The sequence below is a fragment of the Phoxinus phoxinus genome (assembly GCF_949152265.1).
Source record: "Phoxinus phoxinus genome assembly, chromosome: 6".
In the NCBI taxonomy this organism is placed as follows: domain Eukaryota; kingdom Metazoa; phylum Chordata; class Actinopteri; order Cypriniformes; family Leuciscidae; genus Phoxinus; species Phoxinus phoxinus.
The window spans coordinates 9,711,769-9,738,291 of NC_136881.1; the positions used below are offsets into that span (position 1 = coordinate 9,711,769).

At 36.6% G+C, this 26,523-nt stretch overlaps 2 protein-coding genes across 3 annotated transcripts; one reads left to right on the forward strand and one right to left on the reverse strand.

Annotated features, from left to right (window-relative positions):
- Positions 1–32: 32 nt before the first annotated feature.
- Positions 33–12,478, forward strand: tmod1 (tropomodulin 1). 2 transcript variants are annotated; one of them, XM_079617341.1, is made up of 11 exons: positions 116–341; positions 1,169–1,376; positions 3,702–3,858; positions 4,484–4,600; positions 5,977–6,066; positions 8,065–8,195; positions 8,325–8,432; positions 8,999–9,142; positions 9,328–9,472; positions 10,004–10,109; positions 11,193–12,478. In XM_079617341.1, exons 2-11 carry the CDS (start codon positions 1,260–1,262, stop codon positions 11,209–11,211), a joined length of 1,134 nt encoding a protein of 377 aa, XP_079473467.1. In that variant the 5' UTR covers positions 116–341; positions 1,169–1,259; the 3' UTR covers positions 11,212–12,478. The 2 variants fall into 2 exon arrangements, with proteins under 2 accessions (XP_079473468.1, XP_079473467.1); XM_079617342.1 differs by lacking the exon at positions 10,004–10,109 and having other exon boundaries at positions 33–341.
- Positions 12,479–14,660: 2,182 nt separating this feature from the next.
- On the reverse strand, positions 14,661–25,433 carry LOC306999991 (complexin-1-like). The gene is made up of 3 exons (XM_079615166.1): positions 25,366–25,433; positions 17,187–17,368; positions 14,661–15,753 (listed from the first exon to the last, which is right to left on the reverse strand). Exons 1-3 carry the CDS (start codon positions 25,394–25,396, stop codon positions 15,562–15,564), a joined length of 405 nt encoding a protein of 134 aa, XP_079471292.1. The 5' UTR covers positions 25,397–25,433; the 3' UTR covers positions 14,661–15,561.
- Between the last annotated feature and the right edge of the window lie 1,090 nt (positions 25,434–26,523).

A 26,523-nucleotide genomic window follows, 5' to 3' on the forward strand; every position in this document is an offset into this window, starting at 1 on the left:
CAACTTGATTGGTTGGCTGGGTAAATGGCGTCAGTGATTGGCAGGTCTACGCGGTGGGCGGGGCGAATATCTGCGCTACTCCGGGTTTGTGGAAACTCTTTGATCGCCACCGACTGACTACTGGACTTTTTGAAAGAAGGCTCGAGCAGCGACTACTTTTATATTTGGACTTTCTCCGCCATGTCAGGCATTGTTCTTCTATGAACCTTGGATTTGAGAAATCATTGCTTGAGGCAGCAGCACATTTGTATGAAATAGCGGCTCCGAAAAGAAACCATATCTGGTCAAAGTATTCAGCTGTCACATGCGCTATATATAGTGTGGGATAAGCGCTGTCTGAAGTAAGTGAGAATGATAGACTCTCCGGCACTAACGCTTTGTTTTCATCATAGAGCCATGAAACATACAAATAAGCATATTTACAGGACAGATGAAGCTCGGAGATAATTATATTTGATTAATGATTGAGCTTGCGGTTCAAAATGTATTATGTATTTTTTGTCAAAAGTTATGTATCTGAACCGACACAACTTTATTCAGAGATCACTAATTGCAGTTTTATTTACTGAAGTGGAAAACAATTTGTTTTAGGAGCTGTCTGGAAATGTGTATATAATAACTAGTTTGTTGATTTGTGAAACCTAAACTAGAGGCAGAATGTTAATAATAAATTTGCATTATAGCGTGATGGAGTTTGCTGGTCAATGTCATTGTTTATTGGATTTACCAAGGACAATGGACATGGTCCTAAGAGCAGAGGCCAGCCTTCAGTTTCACTAGGTTTTTTTCTTTTCTTATAAGATATATTATTATAATAGGCTACTCAATTTATCGGTTGTTTAAGATCATAATGGTTGTGTATATATATATTAATAAAATTAGGAAGCATAAGTAAAACATTTTGCACAGAGACATTCAAATGTGTAATTTTTGAAAAAGCAGATACTGTCCAAAGTTAAGACCAAAATATATAGGGCCTATATATATTTTTTTCTGGTTGTCCAATGTTACCATAGCGTGTCCTCAGTTAATATGATGTACACCTGTGCTATCCATAATCCATATGATTTGAATTTGTCTAGAATAATCCATTTAAATACTGTAGAAAATCATAAACTTTGAATTTAGAATAGGCCTAATTTATGGATCTGTCTCTGTCTGCCCCAAGGTCCTGTGGTTGGGGGGCTCAACTGTTCCTGCCTCTCTCTCTCTTTTTTTTCTTCTGTTCTGTCCTCTTCCTCCCTTTTATCTTATTCATCATGTTCCGTAAAGAGATGGAGAAGTACCGGGACGTGGATGAGGATGAGCTTTTGCAGAAGCTCAGTGAAGAGGAGCTCAGGAGACTTGAGGATGAACTTGAAGAGCTTGATCCTGATGTAAGTGCACTTAAAATAAGGTGAAACTTATCTCATTCGACCTTAAAAGCTGCATGAATTCACACACAATTCATAAATGTGCTCACACAGTTTAGTTGCCTCTGAATACTCTGCATTATGAAAGGTTGATAGACTTATTTTATAACAGATCCTGTCTTCTGTCATTTTTGTATTTTGACTTTTAAGTAGTGCTTTGGCACTGAAAACTATTAAGTTATGTGATGGGACTGTTGTTTTCTAGTCTGGTTTGTTTGTCTGGACTACTTGTCTTGATTGTGTTGTTTCCTAGAGGTTATGGTTTGTCTGGACTGTTTTTTTGTTTGTTTGTTTTTTATGTATAAGGGAGTTTGTGAGACTGGACTTTTGCTACCTAGTCTGATTTGTTTGACTGGAGTGTGTGTGTGTGTGTGTGTGTAATGGTAATTGTTTGACTGGACTGTGTTGTATCCCATTTTTGTTTTATTTGGTGTTTTTCAGTGCCATTTTTTGTTTAAGAAGAACTTAATTTTTGTGTTTTTGTTCGTACTGGACTGTTGTTTCATTCATTGTCATGTTTGTTTGGCTAGACTGTTTTCTATCACGCATAATGGTGTTTGTTTGAGTGCAATGTATTGCTACCTAGTCTGGTATTGTCTGGACTTTATTTCTTGGTGTTTGTTCGGCTTGTTTGTTTGTGTTGTTTTATTTTGGACTGTGTTGTAGCCCATTATGTTTTGTTTGGTGTTGGACATTGTTGTTTGAATGCCATTTTTGTTTGAGAAATGCCCTTTATATATATATATATTTTTTTTTTTTTTTTTTTTTTTGACGTTTCTGAGTTTAGACTATCATGGTGGAGTCAGTTTGACAGGACTGTGTTGTTTTACAGTGGTTTGTGTGTTGTTTTACAGTGGTTTGTGTGTGCTGTTTAACAGTGGTTTGTGTGTGCTGTTTAACAGTGGTTTGTGTGTGCTGTTTAACAGTGGTTTGTGTGTGCTGTTTAACAGTGGTTTGTGTGTGCTGTTTAACAGTGGTTTGTGTGTGCTGTTTAACAGTGGTTTGTGTGTGCTGTTTAACAGTGGTTTGTGTGTGCTGTTTAACAGTGGTTTGTGTGTGCTGTTTAACAGTGGTTTGTGTGTGCTGTTTAACAGTGGTTTGTGTGTGCTGTTTAACAGTGGTTTGTGTGTGCTGTTTAACAGTGGTTTGTGTGTGTTGTTTTACAGTGGTTTGTGTGTGTTGTTTTACAGTGGTTTGTGTGTGCTGTTTTACAGTGGTGTGTATGTGCTGTTTAACAGTGGTGTGTGTGTGCTGTTTTACAGTGGTTTGTGTGTGCTGTTTTACAGTGGTGTGTGTGTGCTGTTTTACAGTGGTGTGTGTGTGCTCTTTTACAGTGGTGTGTGTGTGCTGTTTTACAGTGGTGTGTGTGTGCTGTATTGTATTGCGGTAGTGTTTTTAAGGGAATCCACTGTCGTAAGGCTGTGGTTCTCTCTGTTGATGGTGTTCTTTTTCTCACTCAGACCACAGTTTTTTTTATTTGCTCTTCAGGAATCTGGTTTCACTCCAGCATCTAAGCACTTCTTGACAGATTTAGAGACAGATGTAGGATAAATGTCCAGCAACAGAGAAGAGGGAAAAGAGAATTTCTTCTCCCTTACTGAGATGTTCAGCCAGAGGTGCAGAAGTTTACCATAAATACTGGGGCCTGGAACTAAAGTTAATCTGTTCAAATGTAACAAAAATAAACATTCTCCACCAAAGCCGAGCCTTTTCCCGAAACACTAAATTGTGCAGTGGAAATCTCTACTTTAATGATTTTAAATGTCACTTTAGAATTAATTTGTCTCCATTGGCTCAATTTTATCTGCACTAAGAATAAACAATAATGAGGTGCCGTATAAAGTTCTGTTCTCTCTGAGTTCTCTTTGAAATGCTATGTGTTCTGGATTCTGTCTTCACATTTAACATGCACATACGTTGACAGCCCCCCCCCCCCCCCCCCCCCCCCCTTTTGTGGATATGGGCTGATAGGCCCTGACTTAATAGAATGTTATCATTGCTCACTGTTTCAGGCGGTCATGGTTTGCCTATTTAGTATGTGGTTGAAAGTTAGAAAACCTGGGTTGGCACCCTTCATAAATCTAATAAAACCTGTATCAAATAGTTGCAAAAGATGGAAATTGATGGAAACTGTGACTGTACTTTGGTAAAGTGATGGTATTAGAATCCATGACATTTTTAACATATGGAAAATTCAGCTTTTATTGTAATATCTTATCTTAAATTCTTTGTGCTTTTTATGAAAGTTTGGTGACAAAACTAATGTTTTATGAATTGTACTGTTTTCAGAACGCACTGTTGCCAGCAGGATATAGACAGCGGGATCAGACTAAGAAATCTCCGACCGGAATGTTCCAGAGAGATGACCTTCTAGCTCACCTGGAGAAACAAGCCAAAGAACATCCAGACCGAGATGATCTTGTTCCCTACACTGGCGAGAAAAGAGGTGAGAAGCGACTTGCATTTATAACTCTTTTTATGCTTTTATTAGCTTGTAATTTGTCCATTTAATAATGTCCAACAGTGTGTGACATGTACTGTACATCACAGAAGTTCTGTAATTTTTTGTTCTCTTTAACCTGAAAGTTATAAACATTGCCATTAGACTGACTTTTCCAGCTTTGTGTTTGACTTTTTTGTAGTGAAATTACATTTTAAATAAACAACAAACTACTTTGTTCAACTTATTAAAATTTCACATCACTTTTATGAATCTACATTAAAGATTCATACCGTACACGGTTTGTATTTTACTCGTTTTGCATAACATGATGAAATTACAGCTAGAAATGATACACATTAACATTGTTCACAAGTGTTTTTTACTTTTTATTTGTCTTTCTTCCAATCTCTCTTCAATTAATTTTTCCAAGTTTCGGTCTCATTTATGCATCAAACTTGTTTTTCAATGAGAGTATTGTCTCCTTTATTTAAAAATATACTGACATTTTGAAATTATTTTTTTGGGGACAAATCATGATTTTGAAATGACGGCACATAGGACAGTTATAGTTAACTGAAATAAATGAAGGCATTTTTCCCTCACTCTCTTTCTGTACGTGTGTATGTAGGAAAAGTGTGGGAGCCCAAGACAAAAGTGGACCCTATCCTTGAAGATGTCACTCTGGAGCCTGAACTAGAAGAGGCGCTATCTAGTGCAACTGATGCAGAATTGTGCGATATAGCAGGTACAGTGTAATGTTATCAATTTAATTCTTGTATGTACCTGTAGTAGACTATGCTTTTTTGAATCCACGACACCATTTTATAAATTTAATTATAAAATTGTATTTTTTAAATAAATATATTCTGTAATTCTGACTTTATATGGGTATGCACATAATCCGTAATGGATTTGAAAGAATCCAGTTTCAATATTCAAATGAGTCAATCCATCTGTAATTTCACTGACTAATTTGAACTTCCTCTGTGTGTGTCTATCTCACGATGTGCCTCTGTCTGGTTTGTCCTTTAGTCCTCTTCACTCCATTTTCACATCTTCATTCCTAATTCTCTCTGTCCTCTCCCCTGCTCCACCGTTTCTAAGACACGGATCACTCCAGTAGGTTAATCTGCAACTTTGTGTGCCGCTCTAACATTTCCAGAATGTTTCTTATACATTAGCTGAATATTTGCATGGGATGTTCAGCGTATTATGTTATCTGCATGATTATGTAAGTGTTATTTCACTGTCATCTTGTACTAGTCATGATGTTCCATACTCATTTAAATTTCCTTTCCTTTCCTTCTCCACTGTATACTTCAGCTATACAGGAAAGGGCAGCATGAACATTCTTCAAACTTTCTTGTTTTGTGTATCACGAAGAAACAAAATCATACAGATTTAGAACAACAGGGTAATTCATTATTTTGTATTTTTTAAGTGAACTAGTCCTTTACGTCAAGCATGCATGTGTTATTTCCTGAAACTGCGTATGCAAGTTTGAGTTCATAACAATGACTCATCCTTGTGCGCTAAAGACACTTGGCTACCAAAAAAGGGGAACAAAGTTTTTCTGCTGGCTAAAAAAAAAGAAAGAAAACCCTCTCAACTGTCAGCTACTCTACTCCCATTTAACATGATGGAGTGGTTTCCCTAAAAATGAGGTCAATTGTTTTTTTCCCTCTTTGGGATCATGTTTCAAAAACAGCAGGATTTAAGGAGTTGGCTTAACAGTCTGAACATCGTATGTGTACAGACCGATTACAGCTTCATATGGGAATGAGGTTAGTTCAGTTGTCTTTGGCCCACGGTCAACTGTCAGATACAGCATACATTCCCGAATTAAATTACACTTTCCTCTTGACTTGCTATTTAGATGTTTTGCGGTCCTTTTTCATTTTATTAGATTTTTAATTTTTGTGTCTGCACAAGTTAATTTGATGCCATTACTGTTCTGCTTGAGATATTTTCATCAGGTAAATGTGAATGATTTTCAGTTGATACCTTGGAAAATAGGATTTTACATATGATTTACATGAACAAGTCGTAAATGGCAAACAGTGCCTGTTTCATTCAGAGGATCGTATATATAAATTTGAAAAAACATTTCTCTTCCTGCAGCCATCTTGGGCATGCACACACTGATGAGCAACCAGCAGTATTATGAAGCACTTGCCAGCAGTACTATCGTCAACAAACAGGGTTTGAACAGTAAGTGAATACGCCACTTATCCTGTAATGTTTTTTGTCTGGTTTGAAGCTTTATATTTGTCTGATTGATTGTTTGTGATTGATCAAGTTTTTTGCATTAGTATTTGTTTGTGTTTGCATTGTATTCTTTAATCAGAAGTAACTGTAAAATACAAGTTATATGTCGCGGGCGGATCTTAAAGTGACAGTAGACTAATAGTAAACATGCTGCCGCTTGTCCTTAAAGGGATAGTTACCCAAAAATAAAAATTCTGTCATTATTTACTCTCACTCTAATGTTGTTAAATACCTGTATTCATTTATTTCTTGTGCTGAACACAAAAGAAGATATTTTGAGGAGTGTGGCTAACCGGGCGGTTGCTGGTCCCCATTGACTACCATAGAAGAACTATTATGGAAGTCTCTGGGGTACATCAACTGTTTGTTTACCCACATTCTTCCAAATAACTTATTTTCAACAGAAGAGGGAGACTTATTCGGGTTTGAAACGGCTTGAGAGAGTAGGCTAAATGATGACAATACATTTTTTTGGGAGAACTATCCCTGTTAATAAAACAACAAAATACAAAGAGCAAATCCCTCACTCTTGACTGAGAACTTTAATAGTAGCTTTAATAAAAATCAATGTACAATTTATACAGTGAAGTCTAAGTTGTTTTATTTTCATATTTATTCATTTAATGACTTTCTTCAGTGCTGTTAAATACACCTGTAGCTGAAAAAATAAAGCACTGTTTATTTCATTTGTATATTAAGTTGTGTATACGTGTATCTTTGTTCTTAATTTTTAATAACAAAGAAAATAATGACAGATTTTTTATCTTCGTCACTTTGGCCTAAATGTCTGCCATTCTTTTTATTTTATATTTTGTTACCTAAGGCTTTGTTTTTAAAAATAGGGACATTAGTTTGGCTGTGATGCTCAGTCACTTGAAAAATAGTAAAACCAACATTAAAAGGAATCGTGATAAAATCGTGAATCGTGATTTTCCTGAAAAAAATTGTGATATGATATTTTTGCCATATCGCCCACCCCTAACTTGAAGTGGCCATGAGGTCTTCAAAAAGTCTTAAAAAGGTATTGAAATTAACTTCAGGATTCCTGCATATACCCTGTGATATAATGTTAACTTACCTACTTTAACTACCAAAATCTGCCTTTTTACCTTAAAATGTATCAATAACCACCACAATAATACAGGTGGCACAATAGAAAGCCACATGATGAATCCGAGTTCATCGTAAGTGGCCTGTTCTTAAAACATGGTCAATGCCCACATAGACAGTGAATAAGGGTCATACAAAGACAAATCACCTTCAGGGTAACACACTTGATGCTAATATAATGCAATAAACATGAACTAAATGACATAAAATGTAATTAAAAGCACACTAATGTACATTACTGATAAAAAAGTAAAATATCTATGCAGTATATGTAATGTCATGTGTAATGTTAAACCATTTATAGTTTTTCTCTGTATATATGGTAAGGTAACGTAGTCAACCAATTAAAATGTTTTATTGTAGCATTTTTACAGTATTTCTTTATGTAAAAAGTGCAAAAAAATTGTACACTGCACCTTTAAACATGCCTGAATGTCAAATGCAAAATATCAAACCATGTGGCATCTACAAACAAATTATGCTCGACCTTTGATTTTTTTAAAGGACATTTTTGCAAATACTTTTAACCAGCTGCTCTTCATAGAGAGAAAATAAATTCAACTTGGTTTGATATTTAGTTCTGTAAAATATTCCTGTTACTCAAACAGTAGAACACAATTTGAATCTTGAATGCATTGTCAGTTTGGATAAAAGTGTCTGCCAAATACATGTATGTAAAATGTAAATAAATGTAATGCAAACCCATACATCTATAATGTGGCTTGGGACCATGTGTCCCAAGGTGTGTGTGCCGTGTGATTATAGTATTGTGTTAAATCTGGCACTGAACCACATTATTTGTTGTAATTCGGAGTTGTATTATAAACACAGGTGTAATCCAGTGCACTCAGTATAAGCCAGTGCCAGATGAACAGCCCAATGACACAGATGTAGAGGAAACACTACAGAGAATCAAAAGCAATGATCCAGATCTTATTGAGGTCAACATAAATAACATCAAGGTGCCACTTTCACTCTTGTATTTATACTTTGTTAAATAGTGTGTTTTTATGTGACTGCTAGCCTGCCGTTTTGATGGTTTGCCCTGTTATATGTTCTCTCTCTCTTTTTTTTTTTTTGGTGATATGTAGAATATTCCAATTCCAACTTTGAAAGCATATGCTGAAGCTCTTAAAGGGAACAGTGTTGTGGAGCGCCTGAGCATCGTTGGCACCAGAAGTAACGATCCTGTAGCCTTTGTGAGTTAAAGAAGCACGCTCATTCTCAAAGTTTAGATCTTTCAAATAAGAAATTATATTTTCCATAAAGAAAATGCAGCCTGGAATTCCTTTTTAGAATTGTGACCCATGACAATTATTTGCCATAATTACTGTAATACTTAATCCAAATATATATAGTGTGTATATATATATACATACATGCATACGCGCACATTTAATTTTTTTTAATACATACATTTTCTTAAAAATATTAAGCAGCACAACATGGTTATAATAAGAAATGTTACCTGAGCACCAAATCAGTATATATTAGAATGATTTCTGAAGGATCATGTGACACTGAAGTCTGGAGAAATAAGGCTAAATTCAGCTTTGTCATCACAGGATTAAATTACATTTTAGAATATATTAAAATAGAAAACACATTTTACATTTGTTCAGTTTTTACTGTATTTTAGATCAAATAAATACAGTCTTGGTGAGCATAAAATACTTCTTTCAAACACCATAAAAAATCGTACTGAGCCCAAACGTTCGAACGGTAGTGTAGGTATTAAACGCGTGTAATGTTGTTTGGTTCCCAGGCACTAGCAGACATGCTGAAAGTGAACACCACTCTGAAGAGTCTAAATGTGGAGTCAAACTTCATTACTGGAGCTGGAATTCTGGTACTCGTGGAATCCTTAAAGAGCAACACTACACTGCAGGAGCTAAAGATTGACAACCAGGTATGCTCACACTCATACACAGAATTAAGTTATATAAAGGTCTGAGCCATTATCGATGAGGTCAGGGGTTCAGTCTGAAGGTAATGATGATGGAGGGGCACATGAAGCCAAGAACTGGAAGAGTTATTGCAATATATCCTGTATTTATATCTTACATGTATATCATCTCTGTGTGTGTGATACAGAGCCAGCCTTTGGGTAATAAGGTTGAGATGGAGATAGCTAACATTTTGGAGAAGAACACTACTCTGTTGAAATTCGGATACCATTTCACCCAGCAGGGCCCACGCTTGCGTGGATCTAATGCCATGATGAGCAACAACGACCTTGGTAAGAAATACACGCTCTGATGCTGTCAGATTTGTTATTTGTATGTGTATTTTCAGAATTGTGCGTTTGTGTGCGTTTGTGTGTGTGTGTGTGTGTGTGTGTGTGTGTGTACATGTGTGTGCTGAAATAGGTACAATCCAGTTAAAAAAATATTATAATTTTTTAAGAAGTCTTATGCTTACTGGAGCTACATTTATTTGATCAAACATGCAGTACGAACAGCAATATTGTGAACACTTATTACAATTGATGGCAAAGTTGAATTTTCAGAAACATGTCATATTATTATTAATGTTGAAAACAGTTGTGCTGCTTCATCATTTTTGTTTATCATGGTTTCCACAAAAATATTGATTCTTTGATGAATAGAAAAAAAAGAGCATTTATTTGAAATAAAAATGTTTTTTTATCAATTTAATGCAGCCTTCCTTAATAAAAGTATTAATGTTTTTAAAAAATCGTCTTACTGGCCCGAATCTTTTGAATGGTAGTGTAAGTATTGGTGTGTTCATGCCATGTATGTATTTACAGCACGTGTAGTTCGGTCGGACACAGATGGCGCGATCACATTCACTCTGTCGGTCCCTGAGCTGGAAAGAGCCTTCTGTAAAAAGTTCAAGTTCACATCAAAACCCAAGTAAACACAGAGTCTTGCCCTCCTTCTCTCCCTCCGGGCACTACCTGCTGTCTTTTTGCTCTTATTTTAGCCTTTTCGCAATACCTCAAGTCTCTGGATCGTTATGAACTTTTACACTTTTCCTCAAGCTCCCTTCTGCCGCTTCAGAATCTCCACTACTGCATTTCCCTCCATCAAAGTGAATTCAAAACCTGTCTGTTTCATTGTCTGGTTGTTTCTTGGTCGTTTTGTTCGTCTGTGCTGTTGTGTTGCGCTGTTTGTCCGACTCTCAGATGGCTTGTTTTCAGGTTTAGTCTTTTCTTTACTTCTGCATAGAGAGAGTATTCTGATGCCAAATCTACATAAACATATTGAAAATGGCCTCTGGCTTGCTGTGCATGCAGAGCTTTTTCTTTAAGGAATAGTTCTCCCCTAATTATGAGTATTTTTCCAAATGTATATGGCTTTCTTTAAAAAGGAGAATTAACAGAATGCCTCAATAAAAGTGATTGGGGACTTGAGCGTTTGAGCACCATAAAAGTAGCCCATTTGACCATTATATTAGTCTTTTGAAGCCATACAAATGAATCTTTTAATTGAGTGAACTATTCCTTTAATTGCAATTTCCAGTTTCTGTCTGTGGTATCTACAAATGCAATAAGGATTTCCCAATGTCTAACATAAAGGTTTTAAGAGAAATTGTAAGAATGTCTTTTAATAGTCTTGGAAGAAAAGAAATCAGAAATGTATCATTTTCCAGCAAAAAAATGCATGTATGAATTCATAGCATTAATGCAGTTACAGTATGGTTTTAAATGGCAGTTATCATAGCACATTATTTTATTTTTAATGTTTAGAAAATATTTTACATTTTATAAATGTTTTTAAATTATTTTATTTATAAGTAAAACATTAAGAATTTAAAGAAATGATGTGGGGCTTGTGAAAATTCTGACAGGGCAAGTAAAAGTAAAAACAAAGCAGAACGTAAAATCTTTATTATTGAACCCTTTGTCGGCTGTTATAATGAAAGCATAATTCCTAAGTATGTCACCTTTTTTATGTCCTCAAAAGTGATCGACCCTTTTTTGTTTGTGTGTGCAGTAAGAAAGAGAAGGCTTGATGGAGGGCCCATCTTTCCTAAATGTCGGACAAACGTGTAGCAGCTGCGGGAGAACCCTCTATGGCCTGGGACCTGCACCAGTATACTGTACATCACATCACACCCCATCTCATCCCATATATCCTCCCTCCATTTCTGTTCTTTTTACAGGTAATAACCCACAGGGTCATCTAAAGAAAACATATTCAATTCAGAATGCTTTTTTTCAAAGCCCCAGATCTGGAAACCCGAAGGTACCACACCACTCTGTTTACCAGACACAGTTACTCATGGCAGAGCGTTTTATAAATGTGTAAACTACCTGCCATAACATTAGTAGGGAAAAATCACCTACTTGTGTTGATGGAAGCAGTAAAGATGAAAATGGCGCTCAGTTTATCACAATGTTCTCAGCTGACACATAATCTTCTTGCTGTAAACAGTTTGACCTGAAAGGCTGCCATTTAGCTGTGTTTGGATGCACAGCAAGAGCATCAAACTTCCAACTTGACTGATTGTAGCTGTGGTTTTGGCTTCTCCGGGCCAGTTTGAGTCTCACTATAGCGGTAGTCCTCACGCACGTCACATAGAAGCATGTTTTTTACTGTGTGTTTTTGGGATATGCTGTAATTTTGACATGTTCTTCTCTCTTTAAATGTTTAACTGGTTAATTTGTCGCTCTACAAATGAATTGTTGGCACTGTACTGTGGTTTCTAGTATGCACATTTGACTGTAGAATCATGTGAGCTCCGCTATGCGGCGAATACCAATGGAAGTGCATTGTTGGTCCATGTGTGTCGCCTCAAATCACCAACTCGCATTGAAAATTAATGCAAATTCATTTTGCCAAGTGAGTATGAATGTACCTTTTATTGGTCACCTGAAAGCAGCACAGAATCCATGATCTATGTATTGGCACCGCTCCATCATATTTATGAAATTATTTATAGATTTTATATTTTTTGTTTGATGAGAGAAAACATCCTCTTTCATGTTCAGGACAAGCTGTATTTCATTTTCCACCATAGCAATAATATCTCTCTTATACCAACAGTCTCTTTCTATGATAACCACTTAAATATATAAAATGATATATATATAAATTGAAATTGATTGACATGTAGACAGTCTTCCCTGTAGTAGTGTTCCTCATATAGTGCTTTTTACTCTTGAGTGAGGATCATATCACACAATATGTATTGTTGTCTATGCCTTCTCTCACAAAAGTAACGTCATGTTTTTATTTTTTTTATTTTTTATTTATTAGAATGGTACGAAACACACACCAAAAAAAATCCTGGAAATGATTCAAAAAGGTTAAATGGTACTGAAAAATATAGCCACACTTCGCGGTCAAAAATGACCACATTGGAATTAAATGGAAGATGAATTTCATCTATTGGAAATGTTTTTATTGCGCACAAACAAATTCTTACCGAAAGCTAACTTGTTTAGATTTATGGCTTTGATTTTCTCACAGTTTTAGAATAAATGTTTTGGAAAATATATATTTCATATAAACATGTCGAATGTTATTTTTAAAAAGAGACCAAACTTAAGTGTGAGCTCCAAAGCATTTAATATTTCTGTTTAAGTTGGAAATAAAATTTCAGGTCCATGCACAAATTAATAAATGAATTATAACTACTGCATATATATATATATATATATATATATATATATATATATACATATATACATATATATATATATATATATATATATATATATAAATTAAGTACCATACAATCCTCTAAAAATACAACATATAAAATAAAAACTACAAAGAAAATAAAAACTACAAAGAATTTTTTTTAAAATAAAAAATAAGAACTAAAATGTAGTACAATCATTTCATTGAAATAATTAAAAAAATAAATCAGTCATTTTCGACTGACACACGAACAGTACCAGATGGATGGACATACAATTATCAAATTACCATGCAAGTAAGTATTGTGATGAAATCATGCAATTAAGCACATTTTCTCCTGAATTCTCATTATAGTATTGTTTTACTGTAAATAAAAGGTCAAAGTTTAGTACAAACAACACAATTGTACTTAACATTTTAAATAATATAATTATTTTGCTAAATATAATTCGTTTTCCATGCATCTTGTTTTTGAGATAAAATGTGACCTGGTCATTTCTTGGCAGTTTTCGTGAGACTAGGCATCATTAGCAATCTTGCATGTGCAGTGATTTAGCAGGGCGTGTGTGTGTGTGTGTGTTTTTCTCAGATATTTGTCCGTGATCAGGCCTTACTCCTTTTGCACTCTCCCAGCACAGTAAAAGTCCGTGTGTTTTATGGATGTAAACATTTTCCTACTGTTTAAAGGACAGAATATTTATAGGACTTTGTCTTGTTCAGAACCAAAAAGGGAAAATTCACTGTTGATTGTCTTGTCCCGTGTTTGGAAGCAGGCCCATAATCATTGCCATAGAGTGCCTGGGCTGGTGCACATAATGTACATTCTGTTAGTGCACCTTACTGTATGTGGTTTATTGAGTAAATAAAGATTGAAAAGTTTGCGTGGAAATGTTGCCCTCAGCAGAAAGTTTTTTTTTTAATGATCACATTCATACCGGGAATGCTATTTAAATATTTATGCTCATAAAAGTTTAACTAACAGTGCCACTTATGGTTTAGTGGACACTTTGTATCCTTTTTCAGATACAAAGAATCTGTAGGCTTCATGTGTTAGCATCATTTGAGACTTTTGTGCTTTTTGTGCTTTCTTCAAAAGTTTAAAATGTATGTGATTTTGTTTAATGTAAATTTTATTTTTAGTTTACTGCAGTGTGAAATTTGGATTAACATGCAAGTACATATACTGTACACTACTATTTAAAAGTTTGGAGTCAGTAAGATTTCTTTTAACGTTTTTGAAAAGTCGCTCCAAGGCTGAAAATACAGTAAAACAGTAATATTGTGAAATATTATTATAATTTAAAATAGCTGATTTCTATTTTAATATATTTTCACGTGTACTTTATTACTGTGATACAAAGCTGAATTTTCAGCATCATTACTCCAGTCCTCAGGGTCACATGACATGATCCTTCAGAAATCATTCTATGATTTGCTGCTTAAGAAACATTTTTATTACTGTCAATAGTAATAATTACCATGATAAATTTTTTTCAGGATTCTTTGATTAAAAGAAAATGCTAAATTGAACGGCATGCATTTAAAAAAAAATGTTTTGTAACATTAACAATGTCTTCGACTTTTGATCAACTCAATGCATTCTTGCTGAATAAAAGTATTAATTTAGAAAAAAAATCCAAAACACCGAACTTTTGATCGGTGTGTGTGTATATAATACAGTCTCTCAATTTACCTAATATCTGTTCATAAAATCAAACATGCATCATGCTAACAACACATTTCCTCTTAAAATATTGAAATATCCCAAAATCCATTAAATGCTGTTTTCAGTATTGAAACACAAACACTAGATTTGTGTGACTGTTTTATTGTAGTGCCATACACATCAATTCTTGAGACGGACATATCACATTTAATCTTTTTTTAAAACATTAGAGCCATTCATACAATTCATACGAGTTTATTTCTTGTTTTACTGCAAGCCAAGCAAACAGAATATGTTATTATTGCTGAGAATGTTGTAGGTCACAGACAAAAATTCCCCCATGGCTCCAACCAGAGAAATTACAGTCCATTCAAAACACATAGAGTGTCCCTGTGAAACTGAGTTTCAGTCGTAAATCTGACGTAAAGCGCAATGACGATGTGAAAACGCATCTCGACAACACTGCTAAACTGAATTGAGGCATTACATGTTCTAGACTGATGATACTACAGTGCAAGTGTGACAAGATTCACCTGAATGAACTAAATGGCATAGTGACAAATGTATAAAGGTTCTTGTCATTTAGCTTACAGCGTGGGGAAATGTTATTGCCTTCTTTATCTGATTGCAATCTCAAAACAAGATGTCAGTGAGCACACAAACACTATGGACACACACATGCAAGACTAGAATGTCTTCAACAAAGTTAACGATACTTTTTCCTCATATCGAACGCTAAATGAACACGGGACAGGTGGAACAGACACTCGAACAATTCATGCATATATATTGCTTTTTACGTATTGGATAATAAATAACTGCCAAAGAGATGATGTGATTTCAGGTTTCCGCGCAAAGATAAAATATGGCTTATATTCTGATAATTAACCCCTCTCGCTTGATTGATCGGTCACTAATATCTAAAGATCCTCACGAATCGAAATGTGTGAAAGGTAAATGGTGTTTTGCTCTAGTGTGCATCTCTTCCCGCCGAAGTCAGTACACGTTAAAATAATATCTAGCTGCGTGTGCTCAAGATTATTCAGGGTTTTACTTCTTGAGCATGTCCTGCAGCGGGCCCGGTAGATACTTCATCATCGTGTCCATGATGTTTTCCTCCTCGTCGTCGTCCCCGCAGCCGGATGGTACTGCTTTCTTTGGACGGGTCAGACTGCCTTCGCTCGCCTGCTCCATGGCCGCCTGCGCCTCGGCTTCGGCCACTTCTCGCTTTTTAATGCCGTACTGATACACAACCACAGAGCATGTTAACATTTTTAAATATTTGTATGATAAAAAAACATTCCCTAGGCCATAAAAGTGCTTACAGAAACTCATTTCAATCACGCACTTTGGAGTCTTAAGTTAATGTGGCCAAACCTTTGAATGGTATGTGATATGGTACTGAATTATTATCATAGGCTACTCAAAATAACATTGTATTTACATGGTACTTATATCATGGTATTACCATTGTAAAACTTAAAAATATATAAGTTAAGCAAGATATTGCCAAACAAAACTAACTGGAAGTTGTTTTTTGTTTTTTTTTGTAAATAATTTTAAAGCGGGCATTTTAAGATTTTTTTTTTATGGTCATTAAAGGGATAGTCCACTTAAAAATGAATATTGTCACCCTCATGTTGTTCCAAACCTGTATGAATTTCAGTCTTCTGTGGAACATTAGATATTTTGAAGAATGTTGATGACCAAACGGTTTTGGTTCCCATTGACTTCCATTTAATTTGTCCATTTAGGCCCTGTTTACTCCTGATATTAAGATGCGGTTTGGTCCATCGGATCACAATTAGACGACACTAAATACAGGTGTAAACGGGGTGTAAAATGTTTTGAATTTGTCCACTTTCGACCACTTCCAGAGTTAGTCGAATACGCATAAGACCGGATTGATTTCATAGTGTAAATGCTCATGCGGTCGAAAGCGTTCGAACAGCCACAAAAGAGCGCCTGCTCTCCGCCTGACCTAATGCGTAAGCATTATGAGAAGCGCACTAGCCAGATGAGATTTAAACTTGGTCGGCTGAAGACCCCAAGTTTGGTTTGAAGATGGAAAATATACCAAGCACAATGTTCTCTCACCATTCCTGCATGCTTGGTGTTTGGCGTGGTCTTGCGGCTGTCAGAGCAGAAACGAAAGCTGCTGCTCTCCTTATTTTTTCCATCGCTTCATCATACATATGTAAATTACTTAAGCTTATTTTGTCCATTAGATCGAAAGATCTTGAAAAAAATAGACCATAGACCCTCCCCTCAAAGAAATCAGGACAGAAGTGGATGAAAGTGGACAAAAGAGATGGATTAAAACGGGTATGTGTCTCCCTCGTCTACTTGTGATCCGATCGACCTAAACGCATCTTAATACCAGGCAGTCTGCTAATGTCAATTGAACTGAATTGTTTTGTTACCAACATTCTTCAAAAAATCTTTTAATGTTCCACAGAAGAAAGAAGTATATACAGGTTTGGAACGACATGACGGTGAGTAAATGATGATTTTTGGGTGAACTGTCCCTTTAATAAGATAAAAAATCTTGACTTGAGTTGACTTCAGAAGGTTTGGCAGAGACATTAAGGATGGCTAATGATTATATCTTCCAAGAAGCAAATGAAACTAGACGGCATTTGATAATGATGACTTTATGTAAGATGTTCTCTAACCTTGTCTCTGATGCCCTGTCTTATGACTTCCCGCTCTGCTTCCATTTTGGTGTGTTTGGCCTTCCTCTCATCCTCCTCCTGTCTGAGAGCTTCCTGTCTCTCCTCTTCCTTCTCTTTTTCTGCTTCAGGGTCTTTGTCCTCTGCCTCTCCTCCCAGCATTTTACCAACATCAGGGGGGCCTCCTGCAAACAGATAGGAGATGAGTTATGTTACAAATTAAAATGTATATTGTCTTTTTAATAGCCGTTAATTTAGGACTACCAGTAGAACTACCATTCAAAAGGTTTTTGAAAAGTCACAGTCTTCTGTGTCACATGATTCTTCAGAAATCATTCTAATATGCTGACTTGATGCTCAAAAAAACATATCTTAGTATTATCGATGACGAACGGTTGTGCAGCTTGTATAGTTTTGTGGAAACTAATACTTTTTTTTCAGGATTTATTGATGAATAGAAAGTTCAAAAGAAAATAACTCATAGATGAACATTATAAATGTCTTTACTGTCATTTTTGTAGCAGATTAATGCATCCTTGCTGAATAAAATTAATTTCTTTCCAGGACAAACAAAAAAATCTTGCTGACCCAAAAACTTTTGAATGGTAGTGTATATTTGGTAGTTCTGAAATTACATTGGTTTGCTTTAAACTGAAAAACACCATCCCACTTTATCAGGAGAAAGAAAAAAAGATGACGAAGCCAAAAAAAGCCAGACCAACTCAGCAAAAAGTGACCTTATAAATAATACATTCACCAGAGCTGGTCTAACCTGGAGGCACACATACACATTCCACAGCATCAGAGAAAAATAGTCGCATCATCTTCATTTATATAGCGCTTTTAACAATGTAGATTGTTTCAAAGCGGCTTTACACTGATAAACGGATAATTTAAGGTAAGATTATTTTGGCTTTATAGCGGTTCTTGAATAAAGATATTTTCCAGCTAAAGTTAGTTTTGATTGATTCACTTTTGTCGCAACGATCATTAGTTATTAAATTAGAGACCATGCTAAACAGACTTTAAACGCGAACCTGTGAGAAACGCTGATGGCGCTCACGTGCGCATCAAGAATTAATTCTATAGTATACGCATTTGAATAGTGCGCAGGTTTGTAATTCCCTACAAACTACTTGTCTGGCCTTAACATTTTTAGACAGAATTTTATCACTTCGGGGTAGATACGCGAAACCGAAATGATCCCGACATATTAGATGAAAATATCGATGAAGAATCTATCCAACCACTGAATAAAGTACTGTCTGTGGAAAACAGTAACACTGTAGAGCATCCTAACAGGATCAAGAATAATTCATGGACTGGCCACAGTACCACCTCTGCCCAGGGGCGGACTGGCCATCTGTGTGATCTGGAGAATCACAGAACGGCCGGTACTCCAGGACGGCCGGCGGGCCGGCCCACCACCGCCACGCACGCAGTCATCACCTGTTTTTTCCGTTAACGCGGCCGCGGGTAAAAAACGGAAAGAAAAGGGCGGGGCTGAGAAGCCGAGATAAAAATTTTTTTGCGGAATTTAGATGCTGAAGCCGCAAAATCTCGCAAACTAACTGAAATATTTAGCAGCACAGCCAGCAGCAGCACCTCACTGTTAAATATTAGCAGCAGTGAAAGAAGTGAGCCAGAGGGACAGAAAGATGAGCTGTTCCACAGGTAGATCCAGGGCAAGAAAGTATGGAACATGAGAGGAGAAAGAGAGTTACTTGCTAGGGATTATGTTAGGAAGTGATATTCAGGTTGCTACATTTTATTACAGTAGTTAAAACAGCTAAACTTCAACATTTTAGCTGTAAAATGTCACATGCACTAGCTAATATTAAGAAATATGTTGTGCTTTTACTTTTAAAAATGTTGATAACGTTACAGTTAATGCTTACAAACTTTGAAGATTTTGAATACAGAAGTTACATTTGTAATGGTGTATTTTCATTTAGATGTGGTATTATTATTTGTGCAGTAAGATTAATAACTGCATAAATTAATTAAGATTATTAAGTAATACATTCATTTTAAGACAGCATGGAATAGATTATATAATATGCTGTTATAACAGCATATTATATAATCTATTCCATGCTATCTTGGAATAAAACCTGTTTTTTTTTTTTTTATCCATTCATTATTTGTTTATTCAGGTTGAGCTTAGACCAAGAGCAGAGAAAGACACCCACTCCAGCTCAACTTTAAATTACTTTAAGCACCCCAAGTCAGACAGTCACAGCCTAGAGGTTTTTTACACAGGACTGCAGTGTGTTGAGACCTCCAATTATATGTAGTGCTTTTAACATCACAGGGCTATTGCTATAATTTGGATGGTATAGTATCATGAGCCACAATTAAAGTCTTGTGACACTCATGCCAGGCGTTATTGTTGTTGTTGATGAGTTTCCGTGCGCCGATTGCTTTGGGCCGGGCCTAGTCAAAGTCCAGGGCCGTTTTTTAGTCCCAGTCCGTCCCTGCCTCTGCCTCTGTCCCGGGGAGGCCTCGACACACTTCCAAAAATATACAGAGGGAATGTCACCTTGCCTCTATAGTAGTACTCTGAGAACATTAGTTTCAGATCTCCCAAGACGACTTCTGCAAAGTCTGAAATGTGAAACGAGGATATATGCGACAATGATCTGGCTTTGTGTGATGTGAAGAAGAGGGGGAGTGCTATGTATCAACTCTCTCTCTCACACACACACACGCAAATCAATTTCTGTGGTCTGGCTCTCACCACCCACTGAAACACAAACTGTGCATCATCAGAACATTACACGACAAGGCGAAGAATGTTCTAACTAGTGCAAAATCAACGGAGAAGGAGAGTAAACGCATAAAGAAGCCTGTGGCTAGAAGAACAAGATGTCCAAACACACAAAACAGGTAAGAAAATCAAATGGACTGAAAAATATTGTACAGCCACCATAAGTGGCTGGATTGCTTTACAAGTATCTTTTATCTTACTAGGTTAACCAAATACAGTATTTTTTTCTTTCTTTTTTTAATTACTTTGAGATCAAATAACAGTTGGTGGACCAGCTTTCGAAGACATTGATTAGGTGTAGATTATAATTGAATATTTGTTGTTGCAGATTATTTCAATGTCAGCAAGCATTATATTCCACTGATATATGACCCTATAGACCACAAAACCAGTCACATGGCCCAATAAATACACTTTCCATTGATGTATGGTTTGTTAGGATAGGACAATATTTGGCCGACATACAACTTTGAAAATCTGGAATCTGAGGGTGCAAAAAAACGAAACATTGAGAAAATCGCCTTTAAAGTTGTCCATTTATGTTCGCGATTGTGCTGCATTCACTCACAAATAAATGTTTTATACATATTTACGGTAGGAAATATATTAAATATATTCATGGAACATGATCTTTACTTAATATCCTAATGATTTTTGGCATAAAAAAAATATCTATAATTTTGACCCATATAATGTATTGTTGGCTATTGCCACAAATATACCGTGTGACTGGTTTTGCGGTCTAGGGTCATATATTTAAACTTATTTTTAATGGATAAATATCTCTAGTGAGACACTGAACTTACTGATATTTGATATTCCGCTGATTGACCTGCCTATAGGTGGCGCGGTGGGGGGAGGGGCTTTTGTGTATGTTTTCGAGTGTAAATGTATATGCTCTGTGTCTGTATGCGCTCTTGAGAGCCTGTTTATTTTTCAGTGTAGTGCATGTCTATGAAAGTCATGTTCTTGACTCCTGTGAGTGAATTTGGGGCAAATTTAATCCATAGTGTCCTTTATCCTTGAATTTTCGCTTTAAAGAGAGAGTATATAAAAAAATTAGCAACAGCAAATATAGGCATGGTGAAACACAAAAATTCACCAGTCTGGTTCACTTTACAGTGTTGACATATGGTGTTGCATGTGCTCTTTTCCGCATTTGTACCTCTCGACAGATGGCATCGAAATGGTCCTCCTTCTGAAACGTTGAAACAAAGCTGGTATTTTCACACAAGTCTGTGATTGAAGACTCACTGTCCCTAACATACTGCTCTGAGACTGAAATATTTAGTCTTGGGTACAGTGAGGGCAGCTGGTGCTCTTCACACTGTCCTCTGCTGCTGTCAGCTGCTCTGTGGCCTCGCTCCAGCGGTGACATCAGCTCTACTGTAAACACGCTCCAGCTCGCGTCTGAAAGCGCTGAAGCAAATATTTGAACTGCATGGCCATTTGGGCATCCACATCACAGGACCACACCACATCACTCCACACAAACAAGCTTTCACATTAAGCATATTTAAGGTGAGAGATGGTGCATTATTATATGAACCAGAGCCTTGCCTCTATATTCATGCACCGTGGTATTTATATGATACTTTATGGTATGAATCCTATATCACAATCCAGAAATACACGGTAGGGTAGAGACCTTGTAAGATATATTTTAAGTCATCATGAAACAGAAGTTGCGATAGTCTTTTCTTCCATATTGTGACGTATATCCGAATGAAACGGCTTCTCGAACAAGAAAAAATGTAGGACTGGGCTTGATTTTTGTCCATCGGTAATTGATTGGTTGTGGTTTGCTATTGCTGTGATGTCATGTGAATGATAGGTATATTGATTACGAGGACGTGTGAATTAAAAAATTATTATGGGCATCATTTAGAATCAGGCAATATTGCATTATTATTTTTTTTTTTCATTGTGACTTTTATAAACTATTATATTGCAAAAAAAACATGAAAAGTAGCTGTAAGCACATAATTGTTTTAATTTATTTTAAATCAATTCAAATAAAAATCTAATTTTATTGATCAAAAACCTAATATTTAGCTGTACAACCCTGTTCCCAGATGATTTTTGCCCAATTTCAAAACATGTAACATTACTTAAAATTGGAGACACCCAGGAAGTTGGAAGTTGGTCCATAATTTGGACCCTTACTATGTTATGATGGGAAAACAAGTTAGCAATATTTTTCAAATGTCTTGTTGAATTTTACACAAACTTGCTGCATTTGTTAAGCTTAAAGGGTTTAGTTCACCCAAAAATGAAAATTCGGTCATTAATTACTTACCCTCATGTCGTTCCAAAGTTTTAAGACTTTCGTTTATCTTCAGAACACAAATGAAATCTAAGCTTTCTGTCCCTCCGTTGACAGCTATGCAACTACCACTTTGACGCTTCAAAAAGTTCATAAAGAGATCGTAAAACTAATCCATATGATGTGAGCGGTTTAGTCCAAATTTTCTGAAGAGACTCGATCGCTTTATACGATGAACAGATTGAATTTAGGATTGATCAGCAGACATAAACAGAAGCTTAACCAAACCTTCTTGACGTGTGCGAACAAAGAGAAACGTGCTGTGTAACAATAGAATAAACCTCATTGGTTCTTGAGGAAGCTCAAACGTGCTGCGTAACACGAGAATGAACCTCATTGGTTCTTGAGAAGCTCAAACGTGCTGCGTAACACGAGAATAAACCTCATTGGTTCTTGAGGAAGCTCAAACGTGCTGCATAACACGAGAATGAACCTCATTGGTTATTGAGGAAGCTCAAACGTGCTGTGTGACACGAGAATGAACCTCATTGGTTATTGAGGAAGCTCAAACGTGCTGCGTAACACGAGAATGAACCTCATTGGTTATTGAGGAAGCTCAAACGTGCTGTGTAACACAAGAATTAACCTCATTGGTTCTTGCAGAAGCTCAAACGTGCTGTGTGACACGAGAATGAACCTCATTGGTTATTGAGGAAGCTCAAACGTGCTGTGTAACACAAGAATTAACCTCATTGGTTCTTGCAGAAGCTCAAACGTGCTGTGTGACACGAGAATGAACCTCATTGGTTATTGAGGAAGCTCAAACGTGCTGCGTAACACAAGAATGAACCTCATTGGTTATTGAGGAAGCTCAAACGTGCTGTGTAACACGAGAATGAACCTCATTGGTTATTGAGGAAGCTCAAACGTGCTGCGTAACACAAGAATGAACCTCATTGGTTATTGAGGAAGCTCAAACGTGCTGCGTAACACGAGAATGAACCTCATTGGTTCTTGCAGAAGCTCAAACGTGCTGCATAACACGAGAATGAACCTCATTGGTTATTGAGGAAGCTCAAACGTGCTGCATAACACGAGAATGAACCTCATTGGTTCTTGCAGAAGCTCAAACGTGCTGCGTAACATAAGAATGAACCTCATTGGTTCTTGAGGAAGCTCTAACGTGCTGTGTGACACGAGAATAAACCTCATTGGTTCTTGCAGAAGCTCAAACGTGCTGCATAACACGAGAATGAACCTCATTGGTTATTGAGGAAGCTCAAACGTGCTGTGTGACACGAGAATGAACCTCATTGGTTCTTGAGGAAGCTCAAACGTGCTGCGTAACACGAGAATGAACCTCATTGGTTCTTGAGGAAGCTCTAACGTGCTGTGTGACACGAGAATGAACCTCATTGGTTCTTGAGGAAGCTCAAACGTGCTGTGTGACACGAGAATGAACCTCATTGGTTCTTGAGGAAGCTCAAACGTGCTGCGTAACACGAGAATGAACCTCATTGGTTCTTGAGGAAGCTCAAACGTGCTGCGTAACACGAGAATGAACCTCATTGGTTATTGAGGAAGCTCAAACGTGCTGCATAACACGAGAATGAACCTCATTGGTTCTTGCAGAAGCTCAAACGTGCTGCATAACACGAGAATGAACCTCATTGGTTCTTGAGGAAGCTCTAACGTGCTGTGTGACACGAGAATGAACATCATTGGTTATTGAGGAAGCTCAAATGTGCTGCATAACACGAGAATGAACCTCATTGGTTCTTGCAGAAGCTCAAACGTGCTGTGTGACACGAGAATGAACCTCATTGGTTCTTGCAGAAGCTCAAACGTGCTGTGTAACACAAGAATGATCCTCATTGGTTCTTGCAGAAGCTCAAACGTGCTGTGTGACACGAGAATGAACCTCATTGGTTCTTGCAGAAGCTCAAACGTGCTGCGTAACACGAGAATAAACCTCATTGGTTCTTGAGGAAGCTCTAACGTGCTGTGTGACACGAGAATGAACCTCATTGGTTATTGAGGAAGCTCAAATGTGCTGCATAACACGAGAATTAACCTCATTGGTTCTTGCAGAAGCTCAAACGTGCTGTGTGACACGAGAATGAACCTCATTGGTTCTTGCAGAAGCTCAAACGTGCTGTGTGACACAAGAATGATCCTCATTGGTTCTTGCAGAAGCTCAAACGTGCTGTGTGACACGAGAATGAACCTCATTGGTTCTTGCAGAAGCTCAAACGTGCTGTCTAACACGAGAATGAACCTCATTGGTTCTTGAGGAAGCTCAAACGTGCTGTGTAACACCAGAATAGACCTCATTGGTTATTAAGGAAGCTCAAAGGTGCTGTGTAACACGAGAATGAACCTCATTGGTTATTGAGGAAGCTCAAACGCTCTGTGTAACACGAGAATGATCCTCATTGGTTCTTGCAGAAGCTCAAACGTGCTGCGTAACATGAGAATGAACCTCATTGGTTCTCGTAACATGAGCGTAATTATTGACAGAATTTTCACTTTTGGATGAACTATCCCTTTAACCAACTCTATTACCCAAGTTATAGTATGAACAAAAATATCAAATATCTTTTTTAATGTTTTTAATTAGCTAGACTAACTTTGTAACCCTGTTAGCCATTCAGATTCTGCCATTGTTTATTTTAATTTAATAAAATTGGAATATCTATGTAATTTTGATGTTAATTTTTAATTAATATAGACAATAAATGAATATAAAATTAAACGGCTCAATTTAACGTAATATTTTTTTGAAGGTTAAGAGCCTCCTTCCACAGACAATTTCTTCGAAAGGTAGAATACATTTTTTTTTTCAGGTCTTCTGTACCCCATTCGTAGAAAGCTCCTATTAATGATGATGAGACGCGAATGGCATGATGTACGGGACAGTGTCCTCTAAGCAAAGGTATACAGTGTGTCTCTGACACGGCGAGAGAAGCCCAACGCCGACTAGTGTTGCTTCTGACAGTAGCATAACCTTCTCGCTGGTGCGTAAAGCTGAACAGCGAACGACTTTCAGGGAGCGCGCACGTGACCGCTGCTGCAGCACTACAGCACTGATTCAAGTCTTTCATTGCATTTGCAACTTTAATATCCTAATGGGAATATACACTCACCTCCCAAAGCTGCCTTCATTAGGAAATTCATGGCTTTTCAAGTGTTCTTGTCCTTGGCACTTCAAAAAAATAAAAACTACAAAGAATTTTTTTTAAAATAAAAAATAAGAACTAAAATGTAGTACAATCATTTCATTGAAATAATTAAAAAAATAAATCAGTCATTTTCGACTGACACACGAACAGTACCAGATGGATGGACATACAATTATCAAATTACCATGCAAGTAAGTATTGTGATGAAATCATGCAATTAAGCACATTTTCTCCTGAATTCTCATTATAGTATTGTTTTACTGTAAATAAAAGGTCAAAGTTTAGTACAAACAACACAATTGTACTTAACATTTTAAATAATATAATTATTTTGCTAAATATAATTCGTTTTCCATGCATCTTGTTTTTGAGATAAAATGTGACCTGGTCATTTCTTGGCAGTTTTCGTGAGACTAGGCATCATTAGCAATCTTGCATGTGCAGTGATTTAGCAGGGCGTGTGTGTGTGTGTGTGTTTTTCTCAGATATTTGTCCGTGATCAGGCCTTACTCCTTTTGCACTCTCCCAGCACAGTAAAAGTCCGTGTGTTTTATGGATGTAAACATTTTCCTACTGTTTAAAGGACAGAATATTTATAGGACTTTGTCTTGTTCAGAACCAAAAAGGGAAAATTCACTGTTGATTGTCTTGTCCCGTGTTTGGAAGCAGGCCCATAATCATTGCCATAGAGTGCCTGGGCTGGTGCACATAATGTACATTCTGTTAGTGCACCTTACTGTATGTGGTTTATTGAGTAAATAAAGATTGAAAAGTTTGCGTGGAAATGTTGCCCTCAGCAGAAAGTTTTTTTTTTAATGATCACATTCATACCGGGAATGCTATTTAAATATTTATGCTCATAAAAGTTTAACTAACAGTGCCACTTATGGTTTAGTGGACACTTTGTATCCTTTTTCAGATACAAAGAATCTGTAGGCTTCATGTGTTAGCATCATTTGAGACTTTTGTGCTTTTTGTGCTTTCTTCAAAAGTTTAAAATGTATGTGATTTTGTTTAATGTAAATTTTATTTTTAGTTTACTGCAGTGTGAAATTTGGATTAACATGCAAGTACATATACTGTACACTACTATTTAAAAGTTTGGAGTCAGTAAGATTTCTT